This window comes from Manacus candei, unplaced genomic scaffold (genome assembly GCF_025592945.1).
Source record: "Manacus candei isolate 608988 ecotype Guabito, Panama unplaced genomic scaffold, ASM2559294v1 h1tg000050l, whole genome shotgun sequence".
Classification (NCBI taxonomy): domain Eukaryota; kingdom Metazoa; phylum Chordata; class Aves; order Passeriformes; family Pipridae; genus Manacus; species Manacus candei.
This window is the reverse complement of record NW_026138098.1, coordinates 10,558,536-10,582,977: the sequence shown is the minus strand read 5'-3', so window position 1 is coordinate 10,582,977 and position 24,442 is coordinate 10,558,536. Positions and strand designations below refer to the sequence as shown.

General features: G+C 39.1%; 1 protein-coding gene across 4 annotated transcripts in view; it reads left to right on the top strand.

Annotated features, from left to right (window-relative positions):
- The window catches only part of RBM20 (RNA binding motif protein 20), a 100,400-nt gene that overhangs the window by 26,551 nt on the left and 49,407 nt on the right, over positions 1-24,442 (top strand). The window contains exon 1 of one of the 4 annotated variants that reach the window (XM_051800448.1): positions 8,589-8,626. The exons of the other annotated variants lie outside the window; for them this stretch is intronic. Within the exon in view, the coding sequence (XP_051656408.1) occupies positions 8,604-8,626 (23 nt within the window). The 5' untranslated portion in view covers positions 8,589-8,603. Of the gene's footprint in view, positions 1-8,588; positions 8,627-24,442 lie in introns of those variants that run through there. 4 annotated transcript variants of the gene reach the window in all.

The following is a 24,442-nucleotide window of genomic DNA, read 5'->3' as shown; positions in this document are numbered from 1 at the left end:
TAAACTTTTCAGTCCTGGCTGCAACCTGCTGTGTACAGCACTGTAAGCAAACCTGTGAAGGAGTTTAAGCTGCAAATTACTCATTTGCACAATACCACATTAATGGGATGTTAGGTTTATTTATCTTCTACAAATACTCCAAAGCCATTGTTGAAGTACACTTAATAAAATCAGGATGGAATTATATTCCTTAGGAATAATTAGTTCTGGAATAGTTCTTTACTTGTGCCTTTTTACTCAGCGTTTATACATTATAGGCATAAAACTAAGCAAATCATGCAGTTTTAGAAATCTATTATGCCAATAAATACGTCCTATCCTGTTGCCCCTAAAGAGCAGCAGAGGCAGCATGAACTCTTCTGTTTCAGGAACACATGAATACTTTTTATATTCTTTTCTGTATCTTCAGCATATCTCACAGCAAGTTTGTACAAAAAAATTAATGTTTTAGAGACTTCTGTTCAAGTCTCTCGGAATTTTACTTGCATGCAAAGTTACCAAAACCAGTTGGTTTGCGCTTTTCTCTCCGTTATTCATTAGTCCTCCTGGAATGTGAAAATTTCTTTCTTAGGATTAGCAGTTCTTTTTCTGAATCTTTGTTTGATGAAACCTGTCAGAGAATCCTCCATGTGCTCTCTGGTATCTAAGCAAAATGGATGTTAATGTCCACTATTAAGCTTTGTTAAAGAACCCACAGAATGCATAAATGCTGTGTTTCTCAATAAAAAAGGTAAAGAGAGAATGGGAATCTTGGCTTTGTTGAGCAGGAAAATTATCTCACTGTGTTCAGTTAGTGATTCCAAATACTCCTTTATGAATAGTTTATGTGGAACAATTTGAAGCTCAGGCCCAATTAATTCTCACCAACGGATCTTAAATTTTAGAGCTGTTTTTCATGGAAATTTGTTTGCTTACATTTTTGGGCTTGAGAGAAAACCAAAGCAAAAATTACCTTAAATTAAACCAACTGTCCAACCTGTGGAGATGTTGGTAACCTTGACCACTCTTATTGAAAAATGCTCCCTAAAGAGCCCATGGAATTAGTGACTTTTTTTTCCTTCATAACACAACTGGGACAGAGAAACCCCATTTTCCTTAGTGAGAATGCTTGGATGCCCTCCAGTAGACTGGGAACAAAGAGTTGTCTGTCAGGGTCTCGGGAGCCCCCACATCTGCTTTTTAAAACAGGATGTGGGGAAGGGTAAAAATCCTCTCCATTTGTGACGCTAACACAGCTTTGAGAACACCTGGAATTACTAGACCCAGCATTTGATTCTTATCACTGGAGCTGGTTTCTGATAAATGCCTTTAGGGGCCAAGTTTCTGTGCTGTGTGAGATTGTTGTTCAGGCAGATTTTCCACTGGAGGATCTGGACTCTAAAATCTGAATCCAGCCCTCTCTTGAAAAACTGTAAAATAATTTCAACAAATAGCTTCTGGGAGACTGTTTAGCCTGTTTCTAGCTTTTATTTAAAAAAACCCCACAAAACCACAAACCAAAAAAAAAAATAAAAAACCCCAAAATCATTGAGTAGTTTTTAGTGCATTTCACTGCCCGCTCAGAATTTTGTAAGCAAATGCATCAAATTTATGCCATTATTTTTGTTAATTGCATTCTGTTTTACTTGATTTCACTTGTGTAAATGTCCAATGGAGCGGAGAACATTAAGCACACAACCAGGTTGTTTAAGGAAGTTCCTTCTATGCTTGAAAGAGTGCTAAAAATTATCTGTGCATTTTCAGTGGAGCGTGAAAGTGTTTCCTCTGATCAGTGTGCAGTGAAAATGGCCCAGGTAACTCATATTATCAGTCAGCTTTTAACAGAATTGATTTCAACTGTTTCCTTAGATAATTGGCTAGCTAATAAAAAGAAGAAATATTTTGGTAGACAATTTGTCATATTAATTATTCATCTGTCTCTGTTTTCTACTAAAGATGCTGTTGGTGAATTCTGTAGATTTGAAATAAGTAATGCTGTTTAATTTTACTAAATTTGGGTTTGGTTTCTGTGTATCATGTAAAAAAGATTTGTTGAGTATCTACTGTTTTGTTTGTTTCATTTGCAATGGGGAAACAATAATGGGCTTCCATTCCCTGGCTGTAACACTGCTACATTTAAGGAACAGCAATAACAAAACTTACCTGGGAAACTTATAAAAGACCTGCTTTCTATTTAAAATATTGTTGTTTTTTTTTTAAATGAGTGGCCTAATTGCCTGCATATTAATTAGCGTAAAATTTCCTAATAAAAAAATAATGAATCTGGTCCAGAATACGTGTTACAATAAATTTTACAAAGCAGTCATAATAAAAAAAAGTGGTTACAGTCATCTTTATTTCTGGAATTTTGAAGTTTACAGGAAGGCTCTGAAAGCAAAGGGTTGACAGTCATAATTGTCATTATGTGTTATTGAGACTAGTAGGTAAGTATGTTAACGACTGCTTTTTGTATTCCCTACTCATCATTTAGGATAGGACGTAATCTTGAAAGTTCATCAACTTGTGTTTGATGTTTTTTTATGGAAACCCCCCTGCAATTAAAGAGGGTATGCAGTACTTAATGAGAGGCAACTGAGTGTGTTTTTTCTTGTTTCATTTTTATGATAAATCCCGACTACAGATGTTTGCAGCTTTTTCTGTCAGGTGAGTTTCTGTTGGTTTTCTTGAGTACAAGTCTGAGTGATATGCTCAGAGTTTTAAAATTTGATTGTTTTAGAAGTCAGCTTAGGTTATTAAGAATGAATATTCAATTTCATCTCTTGTATAATTTTCTTCTTAAAAAAAAAATCTTTAAATTGCCACAAACTACAAAACATGTAATGTCTCAGATGGGTTAGATACATCTTTCTTAACACAGGAATCTGTGAAATATTGGAACTATAGAACTGGACATATCTATTTCTAAGTTAAAATAAAGATTATGATAGGATTGTTTCAAGGTTTAGTTTTAAATTTTAAAAATAGAGAATATTTTAAATGGAAAAAGTTAAGCGGTGGAAGGAAAATCCTGATGACAGCATTTGTGTTAATCTGGCTCACAGTTTGCCTTCACTCTCTTCCGACAGTCTTAATCCTCCGTAATATAAAACTGGCTATGCACTGCTTTTTTGTGAAATAAAATATCATCTAGAGGGAAAAAGAAAAGGAAGAGTAACAGTTTTAAACAAAAAACCAACGTTTATAATAGAGGCTTTTCTAATCACTTGGGAGAAAGTATCATAGTCACTATAACTTTTAGAATAATTTTCCATTACTGTACTGCTGGCCATCTATTCATCATTTAAGAAATTTGTATTTCTGTATTGCTGTTCTGAGAAGTTCGAGTTGCACATTCAGCTAGAAGCTGCTCTGCTGTTGGCTTGCTGGAATATAGTACAGTATTAATTTCCCTAGATATTGGCTGCTATAGCAGTGTATAATTTCTGTTTCCTTGAAGTTAATATACTCATATTAATACTGACAATGAAGAAATTTTCTTGAAATCCTCACTGAGCTCAGTAAGTTCTGTACTGTCCAGAGGAAATGGGGGGGAAAAAGCAAAAGCATTTTGATGTTATAGTTAAATGTCAGTGTACTACAAACGTTGAACAATAAGTGCTTTTCACTTCAGAAAAATCTTCAATGTGTTTGGAACTAAATTTTGGGGGGCGGATATATATAACAGATCATTACATAAATGTTGTTAATTACTATTAGTCCACATGTTATGATAGACAAGTCAGCTAATGATTGTTTAACTATTACGGTGTTTTTAATGTTACATTTTAAAATTGCAAAGGATATAAATTTCTTTTCCTTTGCATGTGTTTAAATATCTTGAAGAGAGTTTAGTTTTCTTTCAGTTGTATAGCTGTATTTTTCCTTTCTGGAGCCATTTTTGGTCTTGTAGCTTAGAAGGAAGTGTTTGCCACACAAAAATACCAAAGTGTGTTACCCCTTCACTTTAAAATGTAAAATACAGAGCTGTCTCATGTGTCATGAACTCCCTGTCTAAACACACACACATATTAGGAGGTGAGTTTGGGAGGTTTGAAACTAGCTGACTTTTTTGAAAAATAGAGTTTGTATTTGATTCCTTTCAAATTTTATTTCCAAACCAACTATCAGTGCTTTCTTTTCAAGTACTTTTTAAGGGATATACAAAACAAAAACATCTGAAAATTATCTGATAGCTCCTGTAAGATCTGTGTAGACTAACGACTGGAATACAGGGAGGATGAAATTACAGACAGTGCAATAATCTGCCATGATACTGCAATAACTAATTAAAAATGTAATAACTAAGTAAAAGCGTGAGGATGTTATCTTTCCCGTGATATTTAGGGAAGGCACGGTCTGTCGCTGCTAGGAAAAGAGTGGGCAGTTGCAGTAAACCTGCTGTACGACCCACCTGGCCTCAGGCATGTGGTGTGGGACTGGAGGTGTGAGGAAGGTTTGCCCCTGGCTCCACGGTGGCTCCACTCTCGAGGCTCCCACAGCTCACAGGGCCACGCGGCCACTTCGGAGCCAGAGCTCTGATCGTCGGTGTCGCCGCGGGCTGGACCGCACCGGGACCGAGTGGTCTCTGTGCCATTCCCCTTGGTGCTGTGCACATCTAACAGCAGTGGTTGCCTCTACCTCAAAGATTTTCTTAAGGATTAGGGGGCTTTAGCAAGGATTGTGTGGTTTCGTTGCTCTGAGCGTTGGAAAATGTGGTTGTGGCTTAACACGGGTAGAGGTTACAGCCCGGTGTGAAAAATGAGCTACAAGAGGTCCCCTTAACACCATGAATTAAATAATGTGAGTTAAAGCACAAGAAAGAACAAGATAAAGGTGGAGAGAACAAAGGAGAGGAATAACACCAACGAGTAAACGGGACACACAGGCTAGTTCTGGGAGTACATTGGTTACCTTGAGTAAACAATTTAATAGTAATTTGCCAGTATATATTTGGCTACTGGAAGGCTCTGCAATGTCTTGCATCTTTTTTCATTTACATATTGATTAAAAATAGAACATATTACTCTCTCTCATGTGAATGAACTGGGATACTCCCTGAGTGCAGTTTAAGATCAGTATTATAATTTAAGCCATAGAAAACACAGGTGCAGAGAACATAAATAAGATTGCACATGCTTTTGCCATTCCATATCATGAACTGCTTCATTATCCTTCTTTGCTTGTAATTGAATATATCCAAACCAGGCTTGTGTTTATGAACAGCAATGGGTGGTATTTCTTACAAGATTCCTTGATGAGATTGCCATATTAACTGAGACTCTTGACCAAAAGTCATTTTATTACCTTCTAGTCCAAGATCAGTAGGTGGGGTTTTTTTCATGGATTGATGACAGATGAGATTAGTGCTGCACATGGGAATATTATTTGTGCTAAGATATAAATGAAAAAGTTTTATAGCAAAGAGTTAAGAAGGCTTGCGCCTTTTTCTTTTTAAACGAGCATGAAAAGCATTGATGTGCGTCATCAGTGGTAATAGTCAACTCCAAGGAAAAAAACACCTGCCTGGAAGCTTCATGGGGTAGTGAAAGACTGACTGTGTTCAGGCCCATTGTTGTTAGTATAAAGCCCACTTGGAAGTATCTGAGGTTGGACTTTTTGGTGATTTCTGCACAGCAAACTGATATGTCTGATTTGGATTCCCAGTGAATAAGCATCTATCTCACCAAGGCTGCCTATTGTTCTCAGCAAAGGGAGACTGCTGCATTACTTTAACCTCTGGAAGGAGCCAGCATTCTCTGTTGTGTGTCAGCTATGTGGGTTTACTTTACCCGTTTCTGGCTGTGTTGCTGCTGTTTGGTGCGTCAGTAGGATGCTGGTGGCTTGGGTGACTGTATTTTCTAGTAGTTTGGAGACCTCTGAATTTCAGCTTTCCTGTCAGCTGGGGTTATGTGTGGCTTTCAATGGCCTTCTCAAGCTGCTAAAGTGGCCACATTTTGTTATGTGTTTGCCCATCTTGTCCAATTGCAATTGGGACTTCTCCATTACTCCTGTAGAAATTATGAGTGTATGGAAGAGGGATGAAACCCGCATTTAAACCAGTGGACCTCTGAAGTTAGTGTCAGAATTGCAGTCAACTTACTTATTAGTAATTAGGAGTGACATTTGAGAAATAACCTTCCCCCAAAACAGACAAGAAAAGAAACATCACCTTTTCTTGAAGCTCACTACATGGAAGCAACATACAGGCTTTAACACACTTTTTTCAATTTGGGGAGGAGCTAGGTTTGTTCAGGCCAGTGCTAGGCTGGAGAGAGAGGTTTGCAAAGAGGTTACCAAGCTGTTGGAAGAATTACTGTGACATTGTTGCAGTTAGTAAGTTTGTTGTGGTGGGGCACTGGAGTGACAACGTCGCTGGTTGATCTCTTCCAGAAACCTCTGAACTCCGAGAATAAGTTTAGAGGTGATTATAGTAATGCTGTATCATTTACATAACTTATCTATCAGTAACACTTCCCATATTGTCAAGTGAGTGTGTTTATATATATGCCTGCTGAAAGGATCAGGTTCAAAGGATAAACTGTGACAGTGATGTGGACTCTATTTGACCTTGTAAAAAGGTAAGTACCTCCTCTTTGGCTCTAATGCTTTTCATAAAAGAAAAAGCAAATGCCTGCCTTAGCCGTTTCTTCTCCCCCCTACACAGGCAATGCAGGACTTGCAAGAAAAAGGAGCAAGTCTGATTATAGCCCTTAAGCTTTTGATGACAATCTGGTTTGGTTTTTGTTCTTAAGCATTTTATGTTGTTAAAGACTGGACTCACATTTAGGATAAAGGGCTGAAATAACAAGGATTTGGGTCACTGTTGATAGCAACGTCCGTAAGTGTGGCTTTTCACCAGGCTTCACGCCATATTAATCACAGTTTGAGAGCAGTGGTGGGACTTGTCTCCTCACCATCAGTGCCCAGCCTGTGTGCTGGATGTGTCAGCACAATGCTGCTGGCAGATGGAAGAGTTGCAGTAAATATGCAGAGTTATGGTTTAAATGAAAAAGCTGTGGGAAAGGAAATACATTAATCCACTGTGGCTGTTTTTTCTTTTAAGTAAGCCTCTGTAATAAATTGTGAGTTTTTCCTGGACTTACCCTTTAAATTTCTAGATTCCTTTCTTGAGCGGAGGACAGAATAGAACAGGAATTGAACTTAAGCATAAAAAAAAATAAAATGCAGAAGCAACTGAAAATTAAATTAGGTCATGTATGTGGAAAGAAATTATCTTCCATGTGGCCTTTTTTCTGAACATACTTCAGGAAAACCTAGTCTAGCAGATCATAAAATATGCACTGTGCATACAAGTGCATCATCTGTTTAGGTCATCTGATGGTGTAGAAGTGATGTTTAGGAAGTGCTTTAAAGCCAGAAAAAAAATAGATCCCCCGAATATGAGAAGAGCTAAACTTGAGGAATGATTGAGTACAAGCTTGATCTTTGAAAGAATACTGGACGTTTGATCTTTTAATTTGTTGAGATTTAGGTACTTTCTTCCTACATAATCAGGAATTTCATGTCTGATTCTCTTTGTTCGATGTTCTCAGTTTTAAGAACATTTAGCATATAATTGCTCTCACGAAAAAGGAGAGGATGTTGAATATTTTACAAAACTTTTTTTTAAATTCAAAACTATTAATATAGTTTTGAAAACTCTCTTATGTCTCAGATGCCTAATTTTTGTTTTGATTCTTATGTCATCATTTTGTTATTTCCTTCAGTTGCCACAATTTTTGTATCCTGGAGGGACCAGATATGCTAAGAAGGCAATTTCATGTGCCATACAAATGTGGAGAAAAATAACGTATTTTTCTCTTCCATGTCCCCATCTCCATTCGTTGTAAATCACCTTTGAGGTGCATGAAAACTTTATTCCTTACTTTTGCAGAGGCCCCTGCCCAGTGTGGCAGCAATGCAGGATGCTGTCTGTTCCAGTGCAGTGTCTCCAATGTCTCCATAGGGTTAGGAGGGGGAATGTTTAGGCTCTTGTTCTCTGTGCATGCCACAGCTGCTGTTGGGATATGTGGCACAGCCAGTTTGCCTGTTTGATGTCGATGTGGGTGTTGCTGCAAGGGCTGGTGACAAGTGGCTGTGCAATGAGGACATGGGTAGCAGGAGGCTAAACTTTCTGTGCAGAAGTGCTGTTAAAATGGAATAAAATGCCTGCTCAAAATGGGGTAGGAGTGGCAGAGCCCGCTCACAAAGCTGAGCTCAGAGGTGGGCACTGATCCAAGCCTAACGTATCTACAAGTTGTGCCAGTTGCTTTTGATCCTTATTGGGATAGATGAAGCTATGGCAGAGGTCTGTGTTGTTACATCTAGACCCATTTTTTGTGCTCAAGCCAGTTTATTTTAAGCTATCTTGAAATATCTCTATGCTGCACCATAGTGGGTAATGTATGCAAAGTCGTGCATCTCAGTGCTATCAGTTGCAAATTGCTCTTCTGTCACATGGAAACCTTGCGAGGAAAAAAAGATAAATAGATGTAAATGGTGTAAAACTCAAACTAAACTGTTGCTGACTCTTAAATATTGGTCTCTTGCTTTCCAGAAATTTTGTGGAAGCTGGAAATACTCTAGGAAAAGGTGGCCAGCTAAGGACACTGCTGAATTAAGCCATGGCTTATGTGTGTTCTGTTGTGTGAGTAATTTCATATCCTCCTAAGAGCTTGTTGATCTTTTTACAAGGGTTTGATGTGAAAAAAATTGGAGCAGAGGATGATGCAAAATATGTATTACACAGCCAAGTCATGCACAGTGAAATGGGTAAACCCCGTGTGCATGTGCCCTGCGGGCACCTCCTCGTTGGTTAAATGTTATTTTGGTCAGGTCTGTCATGGTACTTATATGCATGATCAATTTTGTTCACCTTCTTGTGGCTTTTCAACACTGAAAACACATTGAAAAAAATGCAAAGGTTACCTTAATAAGCTCACAGTCAGGAAAACCATAGCAGAACAGATTTTTTTTTTCTCTGTCTGGTCTTCTTTTTTTTTTTTTTTTAATGTCACTGAAGTGCATTGTGAGCAGAATAGCTTCAAGTTCAGCTCTCAAAGCAGCTTTTGTCCTTAGACAAAATCCCTTCCAGAGGAAAGTTGTGTGCTGGCCAGCGCTAGCTCTGATGCAGATGGGGCACCTAATTCCCTTGTGAAGGAGAAATTGTAGTCATGTAAAAAAGGAGGAGATGCAGATGTTTTCCTTGTTCAGAACCTCTGCTCAGTTAATGCTGTACTATGCACCATGTGTGCACCGTGCCATGTGGATCCTGCAATTCTCAGAGAGGCTTTCTTTAAACATTCACTGCAGCATTCCAGAGCTGTGGCGACACGGATGCCCATCACAACCTTTCTCTTTCATGCTTCTTTTCTAGTGCTTGATCTGTGCCAGATACAAAAGTATCTTAGAAATTGGGCTTTTACAGACTAATTTTCCTTGTTGCTTGTGTTCTCATGTGGTCTTTAGTCCTTTTTCTTTCACAAGTTGCATTTGTTTGTTGTCAGATAAAAGGTGTGATTTTTTACTCGCAACCACAGGACTGCAATCCAAAGTTTCATTATTGTTTGCACAACTTTCTGCCACCGTTGCATTTTTGAGGTACAGAATGTGAATCTCTTCTACTCCACAAGTTGACAGATTACTTTCCTTTAAAGTGTTTAATTGTTCTGTAGCTTGTCAAAGTAGGATATCCCAGATCCTTCCACCCTACCAGAGTAGGTACTCAAGAACAGCCTAATGTCTTACTGGGACAGTAAACTATGATTCTAGCCTCTTGTCGGAATGCTTTGAGAGCAGTGTACCTAGTGGAAATATCTGCTGACACGTATGGAGACTGAGAGGAAGGATAATACTATGTTACTGAGGCTATTTCAGCATCAAGGAAACAAATTCTTCAGCTGGGGCAATGAATTCCTCAGTCTGCTGTATTTTGGAAAATAAGCTTCAACTTAATTATCTAAAACATTTTAAAAGTACCTTTTGTTGCACTGGAAGAAGAGAACATAGCAATCTTACACCAGCTGTCTTTTTGATAAGTGTCCCTACATAGACTACCCGAGGCCGTGACATTCCTCTTACCCCATCTTGATAATCTGAAAATCTTCTGTGCTGGAGCATCTGCTCCAGGGCAGTAATGTAGGAACGTCAGATAAATTCTGTGTTTCATTCCCTGGTGGATACATTAGCCAGAAAGTTACACAATAATCTTGTGTGAGGAAAAGGGGTTACACCAAAACCTAATGGGATCTTTTCCCTAGGAATCAGAAAATTAGAAATACATTAATCACAGTACATAAAGATATTGATGACTAGAGGAAGTGGGACTGACTCTTGACATGGTTGCATTATCTAAGGAAGAAATTTTACACTAATCTTCAGAAAGAGTACTATAAGCCCAATGCTTAATCCTGTATTATATCAGAGCCCTAGCTTTGCAGCACTTGAGCTGTAGAACTCCTTTCTGCTGGGTTAGTAGCAGCTTTTCTTGGTCTGTCCTGAAATTTGGGGCCTCATTGCATGACAGGATAACCCTTCTAAATTTGGGGATCATCTGCTGTTTTGTTTCCTGAGATACAGCATCCCTCTACTTTCTTTCAAGTTTTATTGCTTTTTTTTTTATATGAACATGTGAGACTAGCACTGTTGTTCTGATCACATCCCAAAAGCAGCAGGAGCTCTGCATGTTCACCTGCATAGCATTGAACTCCCTTTATCTTTAGCAGAGCAAAACTGAAAGCTTGAAAATGAGTTGGGGGGACAAGAGAGGCAGGAATCTGATGTGCAGGAGATCCAGATTGCCTTACACTTGTAAGGGTCATACTTCCAAAAGGGTTTTTAGTCTCTCGGATATCATGAGTCCAAAGAGACATACATCAGTCAGTTGAACATGGTTTTTAACCAGCCAATTGCAGTTTCCTACTGATAGTTTTCTTGATGTGTTTTAGCATGTTCATCAGAGGGCTGTGAGACTTTTAGCCTTCCTCTGAAGAACTGACTATTGCTGCAAATACAATATGTTTGTTCATCACTAAGTTAATATTCATTGTACTGAATGACATTAAGTATGCTGATTAAACAGTAGTTGCAATCAGTAAGTTCTAACCAAATTAGCACCAAGTGCCCTGTTTTTTCTCTTGATGACTCAGATCTCTGAAAACCTGTTAGAACTCAATATCTTTCTTAAGAGTCTCCCTGTTTGTCTGTAAAGACATACCTCAAGACATCAGACATCTTGCCCTTGTTCACCTCTTCTGTGCTTTGTTAGTCTTCAGAAGCTCTCTAGAGCCCATGGCATTGCTCTTCAGGGGGTTGTTCAAGCGTGCTGGAATGCAAAGTGACCTCCGCTCTTAACTAATGCTATGGAGATCAGTGGGAATGCAGCAGCATATCCCAGCAGTAAATCTGGCATCCTTAATTTCAATTACATGTATTTTTCTAAATCACTTGTGCAACCAGGCTGAAGTTTGGGCTCCATTTGGCTCAGCAGTGTAAGCTAATTCAAGGACTATGAACAAATCTTACTTTTAAAAATTGTCTGCAGTTCAGGCTGCATTGTCAGGAACACAGATTTTGGAGATGTTGAGCTGCATCAATAAGCAGTTGAATGAAGCAGCCTAAAATTTATTTCCCTTGTAAGTTTTTTTTAAACAAATTTGACACCTCACACAAGAGCTCCATTGCACAAAAGTATGTGAGAATGATGCATAATTATGTTGTTGCACAACCCAAAGTGCTTGCCAAGGAGTAGATAACTATAATCTTCACAGATGTGGGAGATAATAAGGTGTTAATCTATTTATTGTCCCAGCTACTAATATGAGCAAACATCTGATTATTTTGAGAAGTACATATGTATGTGAATATATGTAATAAATAATTTCTCCCGCGTTCCATTCCAGGACAAGATTATTATAATGTGCTGGTTTTGGCACAAAATGTGAAATCATTTGGAAGATGAAGTCAGTGCAGAATGTGTCAGCTTGCTTTTTAGAGCAGTGTCCCTCTATGAAAAAACACAGCATGTATTGTATGATCTGAACTAATAGGCTCTTTCTTGCAAGCATGTAAGATACAAAATTTCTGACTCATGTTTTTTTTCCTCTCAGATGATACAATCAGGAGCTCCCTGCTTGAGGGGCAGTGCCTCTGCATCATTCACAGCTGAGATGTTTGAGTTGCTTTGGCCCTTTGGCTCAGGAGGCTGAGCTGGAGGAACTCCCTGCAGAGAAGCTGGAGTTCCTGATGGTTTTGGCAGCATATGCCTGGGTTCCTAGGGCACTCAGCCTGGGATGGAGGCAGGAGCTGAGCCTCAGCTGCAACCAGTGCTTCAGGTTCCTGCCTCCACAAATGTGAAACTCAGTCATGCACTGCCCAGCACCTTGCTGACGATCCAGCAGACCAGCCCTGAAAGCCCTATCCACAGCCAGTTCTCCCAGGGCTTGCCAGGTTGGCAGCTGGATGATGGAGAACCAGTAGCCCAACCTTGGAGACTGTAGACTATAGGAATCTGTCAGGAAACCCCAGGAGACCTACCAGAGTTGTCTTACCCAGTACTTTTGCACAGAATATTTTGATGGTAAATGAATTAACGACTCAGAGACAACACTTTTAAAGGCATAAGTGTATGGTTAAGAGAATTCATTCTTTTCTGTGGAAATAAGTAGAAATCTTTTTCTTGGCTTCAGCAAAATTTGAAATAACATCAGGATGGTTGTTTTTAGTTGCCCTGAGTATCCCAGGGAATGAAGTTGAGGAGGTCATGGTAGCTATTTATGTAGTAGATATTAATTCACTGTGTAAAATCATTTGCATTAGTATTTATCTAAGAATGACAAGTGATGCAGACTGAGCTTGGGTTCTCATGGACATTAATTGCTAGAAGACTTGTGTTCACACAAATAACAAACAAGAATTCATCCAGAATAAATTATATGGTAAACTGGAATTGGTGAGGAATGGAGTGATCATTCTGTTTTGAAAGTCAGATTTCAGAATTGTTTTCTGTGCTTAGAGAATGGATTCCAGGTGGGGCTGTTTACCTGATTTAGATGCAGGATGATCTATGCATTATTTAACATTAATTCATTATGAAGAGAAGAAAAATGGGTGTCTGTTTTGACTTAGGAAGCTCAAATTCTATTAATTAGGCTTATAAAAAAGGGCCAAACTTGTTTTAGTTTCTTGCGGTAATTAGAGAAATGTTGCATTGTTCCCAATCTAGGCAGTCCAAAATCCAAATTATAACCGTCATGTGACTTTATTTGTTTATCATCAGTGTTATCTATTGACTGTACAGGACATCAATCAAAGGTGACTTAAAATCTAGGCTTATCATATTTATGTTGTGATAGGCAAATATAACAATGCAGTATTCCCAGGGAGAATTGCTTTGATTTGGAAAAACATGCAATTCCTTCCTCCATCCTTTGTATTATTACCAGGTAGAACAGTAGAGCAGCTTTTCTGGGCTGAGCTGCAGTCACTGTTTAATAGAGCAGAAAAGACCCATCACAGAGCATTTGAGTCCTGATCCTGTAAATCATTACCTGTGATAAAATTCTTGTGTTTGCCCAAACCTGGTCAATTAAGATCTTGTTGCCTTTTGCAGCGTCCCTCAGCCTCCTACCCAAGGCAGTCAACAAGGAAGAGGTGGGCCAGGGGACTTTTTTAGAAACTTCTTCATGAATTTGCAGTTGGGACATAGAAAGAAGATGATAGACAACAGGAAACTAATACAAACGTAATAGGTGATAGAAGCAGAAGAGGACATATTTGAAAATACTGTGCAAAAAAATGGCTTTGCATTTCATATCTGAATATTTCACAGGGATTTACAAATACATGCAGGGTTAATTTGAGGTGAAATAATATTGAAATTGATAAAATGTGAAGTGGTTGTTATTCAGTAATGTATCCAATTCTCAAGTCTGGTTTCCTGAATTCTTTCTTCTTTCTTTCTGCAGAAGGGCTTCTTATGTTTTCCAGATAACTTAATTACCTGCTGTTTCTGTGAGGTTTCTGGAGGGTTTTGGCTTTGCATGTCTAATTGGCACTTCCCACTTGAAGACCTGAGCAGCATAGAAAGCCTGTAACTCTGGGGGCAGCAAGTCCCCTGTATGTTTCTGTGGGCACAAGGGTTGAAAGAGGCACTTGAAAGACACCACAGAGGTCATTGCTGTAGTGTTCACTCAGAAACTTTATGGCTGATAGAGAAGGGTTAAATTTATTTGCCTGTTGGAGAGTAATAAACAGTTGTCACTGATCATAAATTATCTCAACTGCAGGTGGTCTTTGGTAACCACAAATGCAAACTTTATGACCTATGTTCAAGCTAGTAAACACTCCAGTGCATCTCTGTGCTGGCTGGGCTAAAAATAGGTCCTAACCCCAGTGAAATCTACTTTAAGGATTTCTGTGCTTAAATAACATTTGTGTTTTGCTATCTGCACTGAGTAAGAGGGCATGATCAAAATAGTTTAAATCCTTATGGAAAATAAGAAAAGTCTAGGGGAGGAGTGATTGCAGCAGCCGTGTGTGAAGGCTGATGGCTAACACTATAAAGATTTGTTTATATTTGTATCTTAAAATTATGTCAGTGCTAGAAGCAAGGAAGCAATATCCCTGCAGCATCTCTAAAATCTCAATCAGCACGACTGCCATTTGCTTGAAATTGTTCCTCAGTGTTTAGATTATTTTTATGCTGCAGGATAATTATTTTTATGTGATCATGATTCCAATTAATTACTAGAAATCAGGACTTCTGCATGTGGTTATGAATTGTAGCTGCAAGACAAAGAAATACATCAAGCCTTAGAATAGGCAAGCAGTCCTCCTTTTCTGGCACGTTTCTGGAAGTTGCAGTTATTTAACCTGTGCAATGTTTCAACCAATATCTGGATAAGCTTAAATGAGCAGTGAACACCTGTGCTTTAGAGCACTATTGATTTAACTTGTTGAAGGCTTACTGAAGTCACATGGGTACACCTCCTGCTAGTTAAATGTGTGTGCTAACCCGATTCGTTTAAGAAAATGCCAGTGTCATGGTCCTGCTTATGGTGGGTTTGCTCAATTTCTCTGCCTTCCCTCTCACATGTAAAAAGTACATTACACTCAACAGTCAACAATCCAAAACCGCAAAACATAACTAAGCAGAATTACTAAAGCACCCTGGAGTTCTTGAAAAAAGAAAAGACTCTGCAGATTGAAACATCGAAGACTAATTTTGGGGAGGTAAGGCCAGCAATACAAATCTTTAATGCAGTAAATCCAGATTGAGTTGATTTCTCAAGCTCTTACAGTATTGCAAGATGGGGAAGAGTTTGAACAGCAAGAATTAGTTCTGTGTATGTTTGCACAGTACATACCAAAACCTCTACATTTTGCTGTGACTGGTAGGCACTAAGACACAAAGTATTTTTCCTGGAATCTGTTTTATAATTTCCCTGGAAAGTGCTATCCCCATGCAAGCAAGGATGTTAGCAGAAGGGGTGGGATTCACTTGCATCTTTCCTCAGCAAAACACTGAGGTTGGTTCTTATCCCCTGTCGAGAGTGGGAAGGAAGAAGGAAAGTTACTAAAGATCAGCGTGGTGAAGTGCTGATAGTATTTCCAAACAGTGTTTTTATTTTATTTGCATTATTGTGAATTATGATTGACCAAATTGTTTGGCCTCACAGGCAGGTTTGTCTACTTACAATTCCTTATTCTGAAGACCCTCTAACTGTTAAATTGGTGTTGTGTTCATTCCAATGCCCAGGAGTTCATCCATGCTGTCCCCTTTAACGAATGGTGTAGGATACCAGTAGTTTTGGATAGGTGTGGTCCACTGTCCTGTGGATCTCAGTTATCTATGCCTACCTTTATCCAGAGAGCTAAGTCATTATATTATAAAAAGAGAAGACAATAAATATTAGTTTGCATAGAATTAATTTAGTTTAATTTAATCCCAGATGATTCACTATGCCCTGTTCTGAAAGCATGTGTGCACAGTTGCTCCAAGAAGGACCTTAAGTCAGGTTATGGGAATAAAATTATTCCTGTGCTCTTTTCATTGGAGGATTTGGCTCTAGGCATTGAACTACTCTGAGTTGGGTTTAAAATAACCCAAAGGGAAGATGGGAGGTATATTGTTTCTATTGTAAGGTTGACTACAGAGAATTTTTTATAAGGGTTACTCATACTAAATTATAGCACTGCGAGTAATTTCTCTTTCTGTAACTACTCTGAATGGGCAAATGGAGAGATAGAAAAGGGTTCCTTACACTCTTTCTTTGATTTATGTTTTTTCAGTGTACCAAATTAGCTTCTGTGCTGTGCTCTGCAGCTTGTAACAATCCCTTGCTGCCCTTTGTGTGGGAATGTGCAATCCAGTTCTACTAGGCCTGTCTTGACTCCTTGGAAACAAAAAGCAACTTACCCATCCACATGTAAATGTTACAAACTGCAAATTGCACAGGGGCAAGTGAATTCCTTTTTGCATCTGTTTCTATGGCAGGTTTGATGTTCCAGGTTATATATATCCTGCAGTCATTGCCAAATATATGATGTAATTTCCTAACTTGTGGCCTCATGACTATTTGCTGATGTTATTCTATTTCACAAATAGCATGAATGAAATACAAACTTTGTACACCTAAAAGAAATCTTGTCTCATCTGCTTCTCCCACCTGTTGTCTCTCTGTATCTGTAGAAGATGCTGCTGCCATTGCTGCCTTTAGAGATCACGTGGCGAACTGCTCCTCCAAGGGCAGTTCTTGTATGTGCCAGTCTGTGAGAAATACAAAATACCTTTTCTGTCTTGTGCTTGTATATACGTTGTAGGCTCAGGGTTCATATATATCCCAAGGCACTGGTGCCTATGGTTTTATCTGTTTGCATATGTATTTCGGCTGGTCCAATAGCCTCCCATTTCTTCATCTGACAGGCTTACGCAATTTTAAATCCACTGCCCTTGTAAAAACAATAATTTTATGGTTTATAGCTGTGTGGCGTGTGCACAGTAGGCTAAGCTGATTGGTAACACCAAAGTTTCCCGTGAAGCTGGTGGGATTGACAGCCACAGCTTGGTGATGAAGACAGATGGAAATCTGCTGTGTCTGCAGGCGGTCATGCCCAGCAGGTTTTAAGGCTGCAGTTATGTGAACACCAGTCACACAGCGAAGTCCAGGCCCCAAACCTCTGGTCCTTGGAACTGGTGGGATATGGAGGAATGAAAACAGCTTTCCCTAAATGCCTTTTATTGTTAGGCTTCTTGGCTTGCTGCTTTGGAGAGTTAACACAAGATGCTGGTAGTAAGACAAGCAACAATCTCGTTGAGGTCAGGAGTGAAGTCTAGATATATTTCTCCTGCTTTCCTTGGGGAGGACCCAGGCTACCTCTATTTCACTTCTGTTGTTGATGCATTTGCTGAGTATGTGTCAAGAAAAACTGCTGTCACTTGACATTGCTTGTGTGCAATGACTGTTACCTCCTCTGGTGAGCTAGGCCAGGACAGGGGATGACCAGAGTTAGTGGTTGTGTTTGGTGGTGTGTTGTGGTTGTCTCTTCTGAGACACTGGGATCTGAATGCTGGTTTTAATCAATATGAAGAAATTTTCCCTTATTCCTCTGTGTCTCCTAAGACAGATAACCAGAAGCGGCACTTTTTTTTCCAGCCAAGAATAGGAAAAATTTTGTTTCATGTCCATTACTCATCTGCAAGAACATTTAAAAAAATACATTGTTCTCATTTTCATTTCACATATTTTTGTTTTTATTTTAAATCAAAGTATGGACCATTTCAATAGGAAAATGTTTGTTTAATTTCTTTATATTTGCCTCTTTTTTTTTACCATACAGATGCAGTCACTGTAAGTATGTGACAGTGGGATACAATTATTTACCTTTACAAAATAACATCCATGTTTTGGTAGCTGGCTTTAATCTCTCCATCATCATCTAATTTTGTGTTTACAGCTTGGACCTTTTTAGCTTTCTACTCTTACCTGCACGAAATGTCTCTAGATGTAGCTAAGAAAAATATCCTGTTGTTCATCTTGGTTCTGATCTATAACCAGAAGATAATTGTCAGGAGAAAGGAAGAAAGATATGCAGCATCCTATGAACCGTTGCCTTATAAGCCAACAAAATTCATCCTATTAGTAGAACCCAAGCACAACTCTGGGCCAGGTTCCAGGGAGCTGCAGAGCTCCCTGCATGCAGCAGCTCATACCTCACAAACTGGAAGGCAAAGCATGTCTGGACATCATAAGAAGCAGATATGAAGGCATTGAATTAACATTTCATTTACAAGATTGAGTGCTGTTGCTAAGTCAAATGTACAAACTGAGCTCAGATTGCTTTGAAGAGACTGATCCCCTACTACAAAATACGTTAGAGAGAAATTGCTCACATGGCATTGGTGGGCTGTGGGAGACCAGCAGGAGGGAACTGATATTCTCAGTCATTTTAAGAAATGTTGCTAAACCCTTGGGGAGCTATTTGTGTGACTAGGGTCATAAAGCTCGTGAGATATTTCAATGGTCAAACCAGTGCCAGGTCAGGTTATTGTGACTGAGCAGTGGCTTTGAGCATTAGATGCAGCTCTTGCTAGGGAGATCACCCAGCCTCAGTGGAAGCAAGGGCTAAGCCAGGGCTCTGCCTAAGTCAGGGCTCTGCCATCGTACTTTCTGGTCCTTGCCTTGCGATGTGGTGCCCATTCACTTCTCTCTCTGCTCACGTGGTCATCCAGACTCCTAGGAAAAAAAAAAAAGAGAAATTATGCTGGATGTTATAGTATTAAAGAATTGATGAGTAACTCATATCCACTGAGTTTTGACTACATAAGGATTCATTTGATAATCAAGTTCTGGAAAAGAATCCATTAAATAAAACCAGAGACTGATGGGAACTAGTCTATTGTATGGCATCGTGTGGGAGGAGAAGGAAAACAGATACGGAATATTTAAAAATGAGCCATTCAATATGCCAGAGATCTGATGCAGCCAACAGTAGCACACTTAGCATTGCTAAAAACAGATAGTAATCTTTTAATGCAAAAACCACAGCACACAGTACCAGCTGAACCCATTTCAGACGTCATGAACAGGGATGCAGATGAATTGATCAAGGGAGTGAGATTTTGTGGTTGCCTAGGGACCAGTGAGCATGACCTACTTCCCAATGAAGAGGTTTATGCTGGTTTGTACGGGTAACACGCTGATTTGGTGTTTCTGAAATGCTGAATTCATCACTCTCAGGAAAATCTTTTGAGCAGAGTTGATCAGGAAGAAAAAATAGAAGTGAATAAATTAAATTGGAGTTTTGTTAAGAAACACTTGCAAAATATCTACTGCACTCTTCCCACTCAAAAACTGAAAAACTGACAGGGGCGTTCTGGCTGGGAAGTTAAAAACCATCCATGGTTGATGAAAGAATTAGATGTTTTAGGAGAAAGACACTAGAAAGGAATGAGACCCAGTACCACCTAAAGAGACTGCAAATGAGCTAGAATTAATAAAAAAAAAAGCAGAACTGCTTGATAAATACCTCACTTTTCAACAAATACTTCATTTTCTATTTGGAAAAGAACAGGATAACCTTGTTGTATCGAATGAGGAGGATGCAGTACACACTTAAGTCAATATTTAGTAAGGATATGGTAATGTTTTTCCTAGTAGAACTGCACTGAAAATCAGCCCATCTGGTTAGCTGCACCAAAGATCTGAGAAGTTGGATCCTGAAGTTCCTAGAGATTTTCACCCTGAGAACGTAATTAAAAAATCATGGAATGCGGGAATAAATTCAAACTGAGGAAGAAGGGCTAACTATTGAAAAATGATGACTGGATGGTCTGTATAGCTGTAGTGGGGTTAGCCTAATAAAAATAAGAAAAAATATTATAGGAATTTTTAAGGTGAATACAATTGATAAAGGCAATTGAAATAATGAAAGCTTAGAGGGTAGAAGTGTAATTATTTTGGTCAGTGTTGCAGTATCAGTTAGCTTGTCTTTCTATTAAAAGGAGTTAGCTGAACTTTTTTTTTCCAAATATTTTTGGTTTTGTTTGATAAAGGTAGATAAATAGATAGTGAGATTTCATGTTTGCAATGTATTTTGCTTTGTACCTCCCAGTCTTTTTATTTTTAGGGAAGAAACACGTTATCTGTACAACAACTTCTGACTGTATTTAAAAAAAAAAACAAACTTAGAACTATGTCTAAGAACCATTGGCAGTAGTGAATTTCCTTCAGAAAGGGATCTATTCAGTGTGATACTGCAGAGACTTGGAAACGGTCTTATTCAGCATTTTCACCAACAGTTTGGAGTAAATCTAGATGTTGTTCACTATGGAGGTATAAAGATTACCACAGTTTTGAATAAGACTGTAACCTCAGTTTGTACAGCAAGCCGAGTCCTTGTTAACACAACATATTTTGAAGCCAAATCCAAGTAATAAGTTCAGAAATGTGTATTTAAGTTGCAATAAAATTCCATTTCAATAGTAAGAGTAATTAGCCACTGCAGCACATCAAAAGGAGACAAATCCAATCAATTGTCCCTCTCATGACTAACCTAGATCAAGACAGTGGTGTTTTGCAGGAAGTCTTGCTCCCAAGGGAATGCATGTAACTGGATTAACGAGGTGAAGCATCCCAGGCTGTGGCACACAGGGCAGTGCAGGGTGACCCCGTGGTGTGTCCAGACTTGAGCTTTACAAAACTGGTTTTACGCAGCATTATGAGAGAAGGAGTGGAAAAGGCAGATGAGGCAGTGTCAGGATTGAACCAAAGCATGCAAAAGGAAAAAAAGCTTGAAGAAGCTGTTTCTAGATAGAAACAGGGAACTCAAATTGCATTTATCCAGCGGGGAGACAAGGAAAAGATTAAAAAGGGAGAAGTGGTAAAAAGTGGTATAAATCTCTCATCATCCCCAACTGCTTTGTCTCTCATTGACTTTGATCTCTGGCTCATGAGCAAAGATTTTTTCTGAATTCCTGTTTGTGTTCCTTTTAGAGTCATGGAAACAGCTTGATCACCAGTAGTCAGCTCTGAGTACTGCCTCCTCATGCCATGTCATCATATCCTGCTGTGTTGCCCACAACCATGTTAGAACTAAAACCAAGACGGGCTGGGGATGACCCCAATTTGTCTCTTGCTAGAGCAAAACAAACCCCGTGTGAGGAATGCTGAGATATTTGATGGTTCAGGTATGCCAGTCTCCAAGCTCTCAGACAGGGGATAACTTGCAGTGGTTCCATGTTACCATAAATAGGGCTGTCCACACGCTGGTGAGCAGCCTGTAATGGGGTGTAATAAAGGTCACGAGTCTGTGAGTGTCTGGATCTTGTGTGTTTGCTGTTGCAGTATCAGAGGCTTGTCTTTAGTTTTCTCTCAAGCTGAAGATATTTAGGTTCTGTAGGGACATTTGTACTGGACAAGTGGACGTCACACAAATACTGTATATGACTCAGCTGTTGTGTGTTGTCTTTGATGTAGAGGAGGCTCATAACTTAATGGAGTGTGAAGAGATGTTTATCTAGGTCATTTTGCTCATACTGAAAGATTAGCTCCTCCAAAGTGAGTGTGTACATGTCACAGCAAGGATTTTTGCTTTCTTTTGCTGAACACTTTATCCTACAGTGAGGGTGCAGCAAATGCTGCCCTGGAGTAAATATGTAGATATAATACCATACTACAGAGCTTCATTGACTTGTAGTGTCTGGGGCCTTAATCCACCAAATAATTTCAGTATTTCTTATATTGGAAGCAACAGAAGTGATTATTTGATTTATTCTTCTGCCTTAAACCTATAAATAGGCCACTGGATGTTAAACACATGCTTCAGTGGCCTGGAGGAATTAGTGGGAAAGAAAATAATTATGTGATTTTTAGTTTGTTTGTTTGTTTGTTTTTTTAATTAAAGTATTGCAGCTTTTTGGCAAATTTTCAGCTCTAACCATGGGTGGTAATGCCGCTTCAAAGATACTGGAGTATCTTTTGAGGGAGGTTTGTAAAACTTTGACAAGGAAATCTTAAGTTTGTGGCCCTGTTAGGGTGTTTAATTCAGTGTTTGAGAAGGGAGATAATTGTTCATAAGCTGTGAAACATCAGATTACAATTGGGAAGGTTCCCCTGTGCTTCACCTAAAGCAAGTTACGTTGAGCTGAATGGGAGTCTTGGGTTGGATTTGCTCTGCTGGTGTAGAGGAACCTGTGCTTTTACATGGATGTAGATGTTGTGAAGCCAGTGTGAAAACAGTGGGCTTTGCCCCGGGACCAAAAGGTGAAGTATTTGCTATTGGTTGACCAGTGAAGTGAGTTTTAATTCAGAGCTCTGAGACTTTTCACAGGTACAACCTCCATATTCTTGTTAGGCTTCTTGAAAACATTGAGATTTTTTTCATACTGCACTTCTTAATAATGACTAAACTGATACACTTCTAGCAAGTTCTTCCTCTTTCTTCTTTTAACAATGTTATGAACATCTAAAGGAAGAAAAGAAGGCACAGGGATCTACCATAGTGGTGGTGAGTGGCTTAGAGCCTAAGTTGGGCAGGTTTGATGGTGAATGTGCAAGATCCCTGACCTTCAGCGAACATGACAGTTCTACAAATCATTGCCCCTGGGTAAATTGCAGTGGGTGGAGCTATCTAGGAGGCCCAAGGTTGCCCATGAGATGTGGTTTGCAGCTGCGCCAAGTCGTAAAAATAATTTGGAGAATCTAGTTGTCTTCATGAATTTGGTGTATGTGTCTCTTAATGTGTGTATGATATGTGTAGTTGTTTATATTCACACAAAGGCATCCACATATATGTGTGTATTTCACCACAGAGACTTTTCATTTCTATTTCATTTCTACAATTTCTAAGAGGTATTTGTTCTAATTTCAGTTACACATTTTTGTGTACATCAGAAAGTATTAAGAAAAAAAAAGAAAGACCTCTAAAATAACTTCCACTGTTTAAAACTACACAAAACTACATATATTGAACATTTTTAGAGTTTACTTTACCTGCACACATACTACTGATACCATCTCTAAGTGGGCTTATTCCTTTTCACTGCTCCAAAGCATATGTTGTTCTGGCTGATATCAGGTGGGTTGTCAAAATTTACAGGTTTTCCCCAGCACTTAATAATTTCCTCTTAACTTCTTTCCTGGGTTCAAGCAAATCCAACTTGAGCAGATACTTCATTGCATCCAGCTCATCTGCATAGCAACTAGTATTCATAGGTAGCTTTCTTTTCCCCTTTTATTTCTGCAGTAAATGGCTGCTGGGCCTCCCTGATGAGTCTTTCAAAAAGTAGAAAAGGTCACATATGTGTACAGAGTACTTCAAAATTACAATAGAAATGAATCTACAACATTATTCTGTCGAAGAAAAGTTGTATTGTTTATAAGCATTTTCCACTCCCTGCAAGCAAGTCCTGCTGGAACAGAGAGGGCACAAGGGCGGTATTGTCTGTGAGTCCTGGCATAAATCTCTGTCCTTGCTCCAGCACCCTGGAGCAATGCAGAGGCAATTGCTTTAGTGCAGCAGGCAAATTACTTTTGTAAGCAATTCAGCTGCTGCTCATGAGAAACAGAACTGCAGGAGTGGTTTGACTGACTTTCATATAAATGTGGTCAGAAGATGTTTCTGGTGGGGTTTTGAGTCCCAAAGATTTCACACTTCCCCACTGCCCTGTGCAGGTGCCAGGGTACTGATCTTGAATGTTGGCCCAAAATTCCCTGAGAGTCAGTGTTCAAGTGCTGGATGCAAGTTATGAGACCTCTACAGATGGTTGCAAGGTGGTTTTTTAAAACACTTTTGGGAATGTGAGAGTTGGCACCAAAATTATTTTGGAATGCCGTCCGTCAGAAAGATGTGATGTAAAACAGATTTCTGTGCACTGTTACAAGTTGGTACAATATTGATGGGGTTTAATTAGTACATCTAATGTAGAGAGAGATTGTTTTGTGTTTCCTCCCTGCTTTTTATGAAAGTTTCTGAAACACAAGAAGACATAATAGTATTTTTTGAGATGAGTTTTATTTGTATACTGGATGGGACATGAAGAGAAGGCACTTAAAGGGCTGCTTTCCTCACTGGTGTGAATTTTACAATTTCACTGGAATTATGGCCAATTAACCAACAGTAAACTTGATCAAAAAGCTGATCTAGCAAACCTTTGTTCATTTTGATGAAGATCCATGAACCAAGGCAGGGAGTTGGGAACACTTCTACCAGTTGGTGTCCTGGGACAAACCCTCTGTGAAAACCATTTCTTGGCTCAATTTTCATGGCTTCATGTGCCCTATAAATTTCTGGAAGCTGACATCTGTATATATAACATTATTTAGCAAATGCACCTTTTGCAGATTGGGACATGGAGTGTTTTGAGGCTTGAAATGGCATCTTTGGTAGAAGAGGTTAAATGATGAGCATTTGAGAATTTAAGGGAGATTCAGGGCTTTGCAAAGGCTTGGCAGGAAGAGGATGC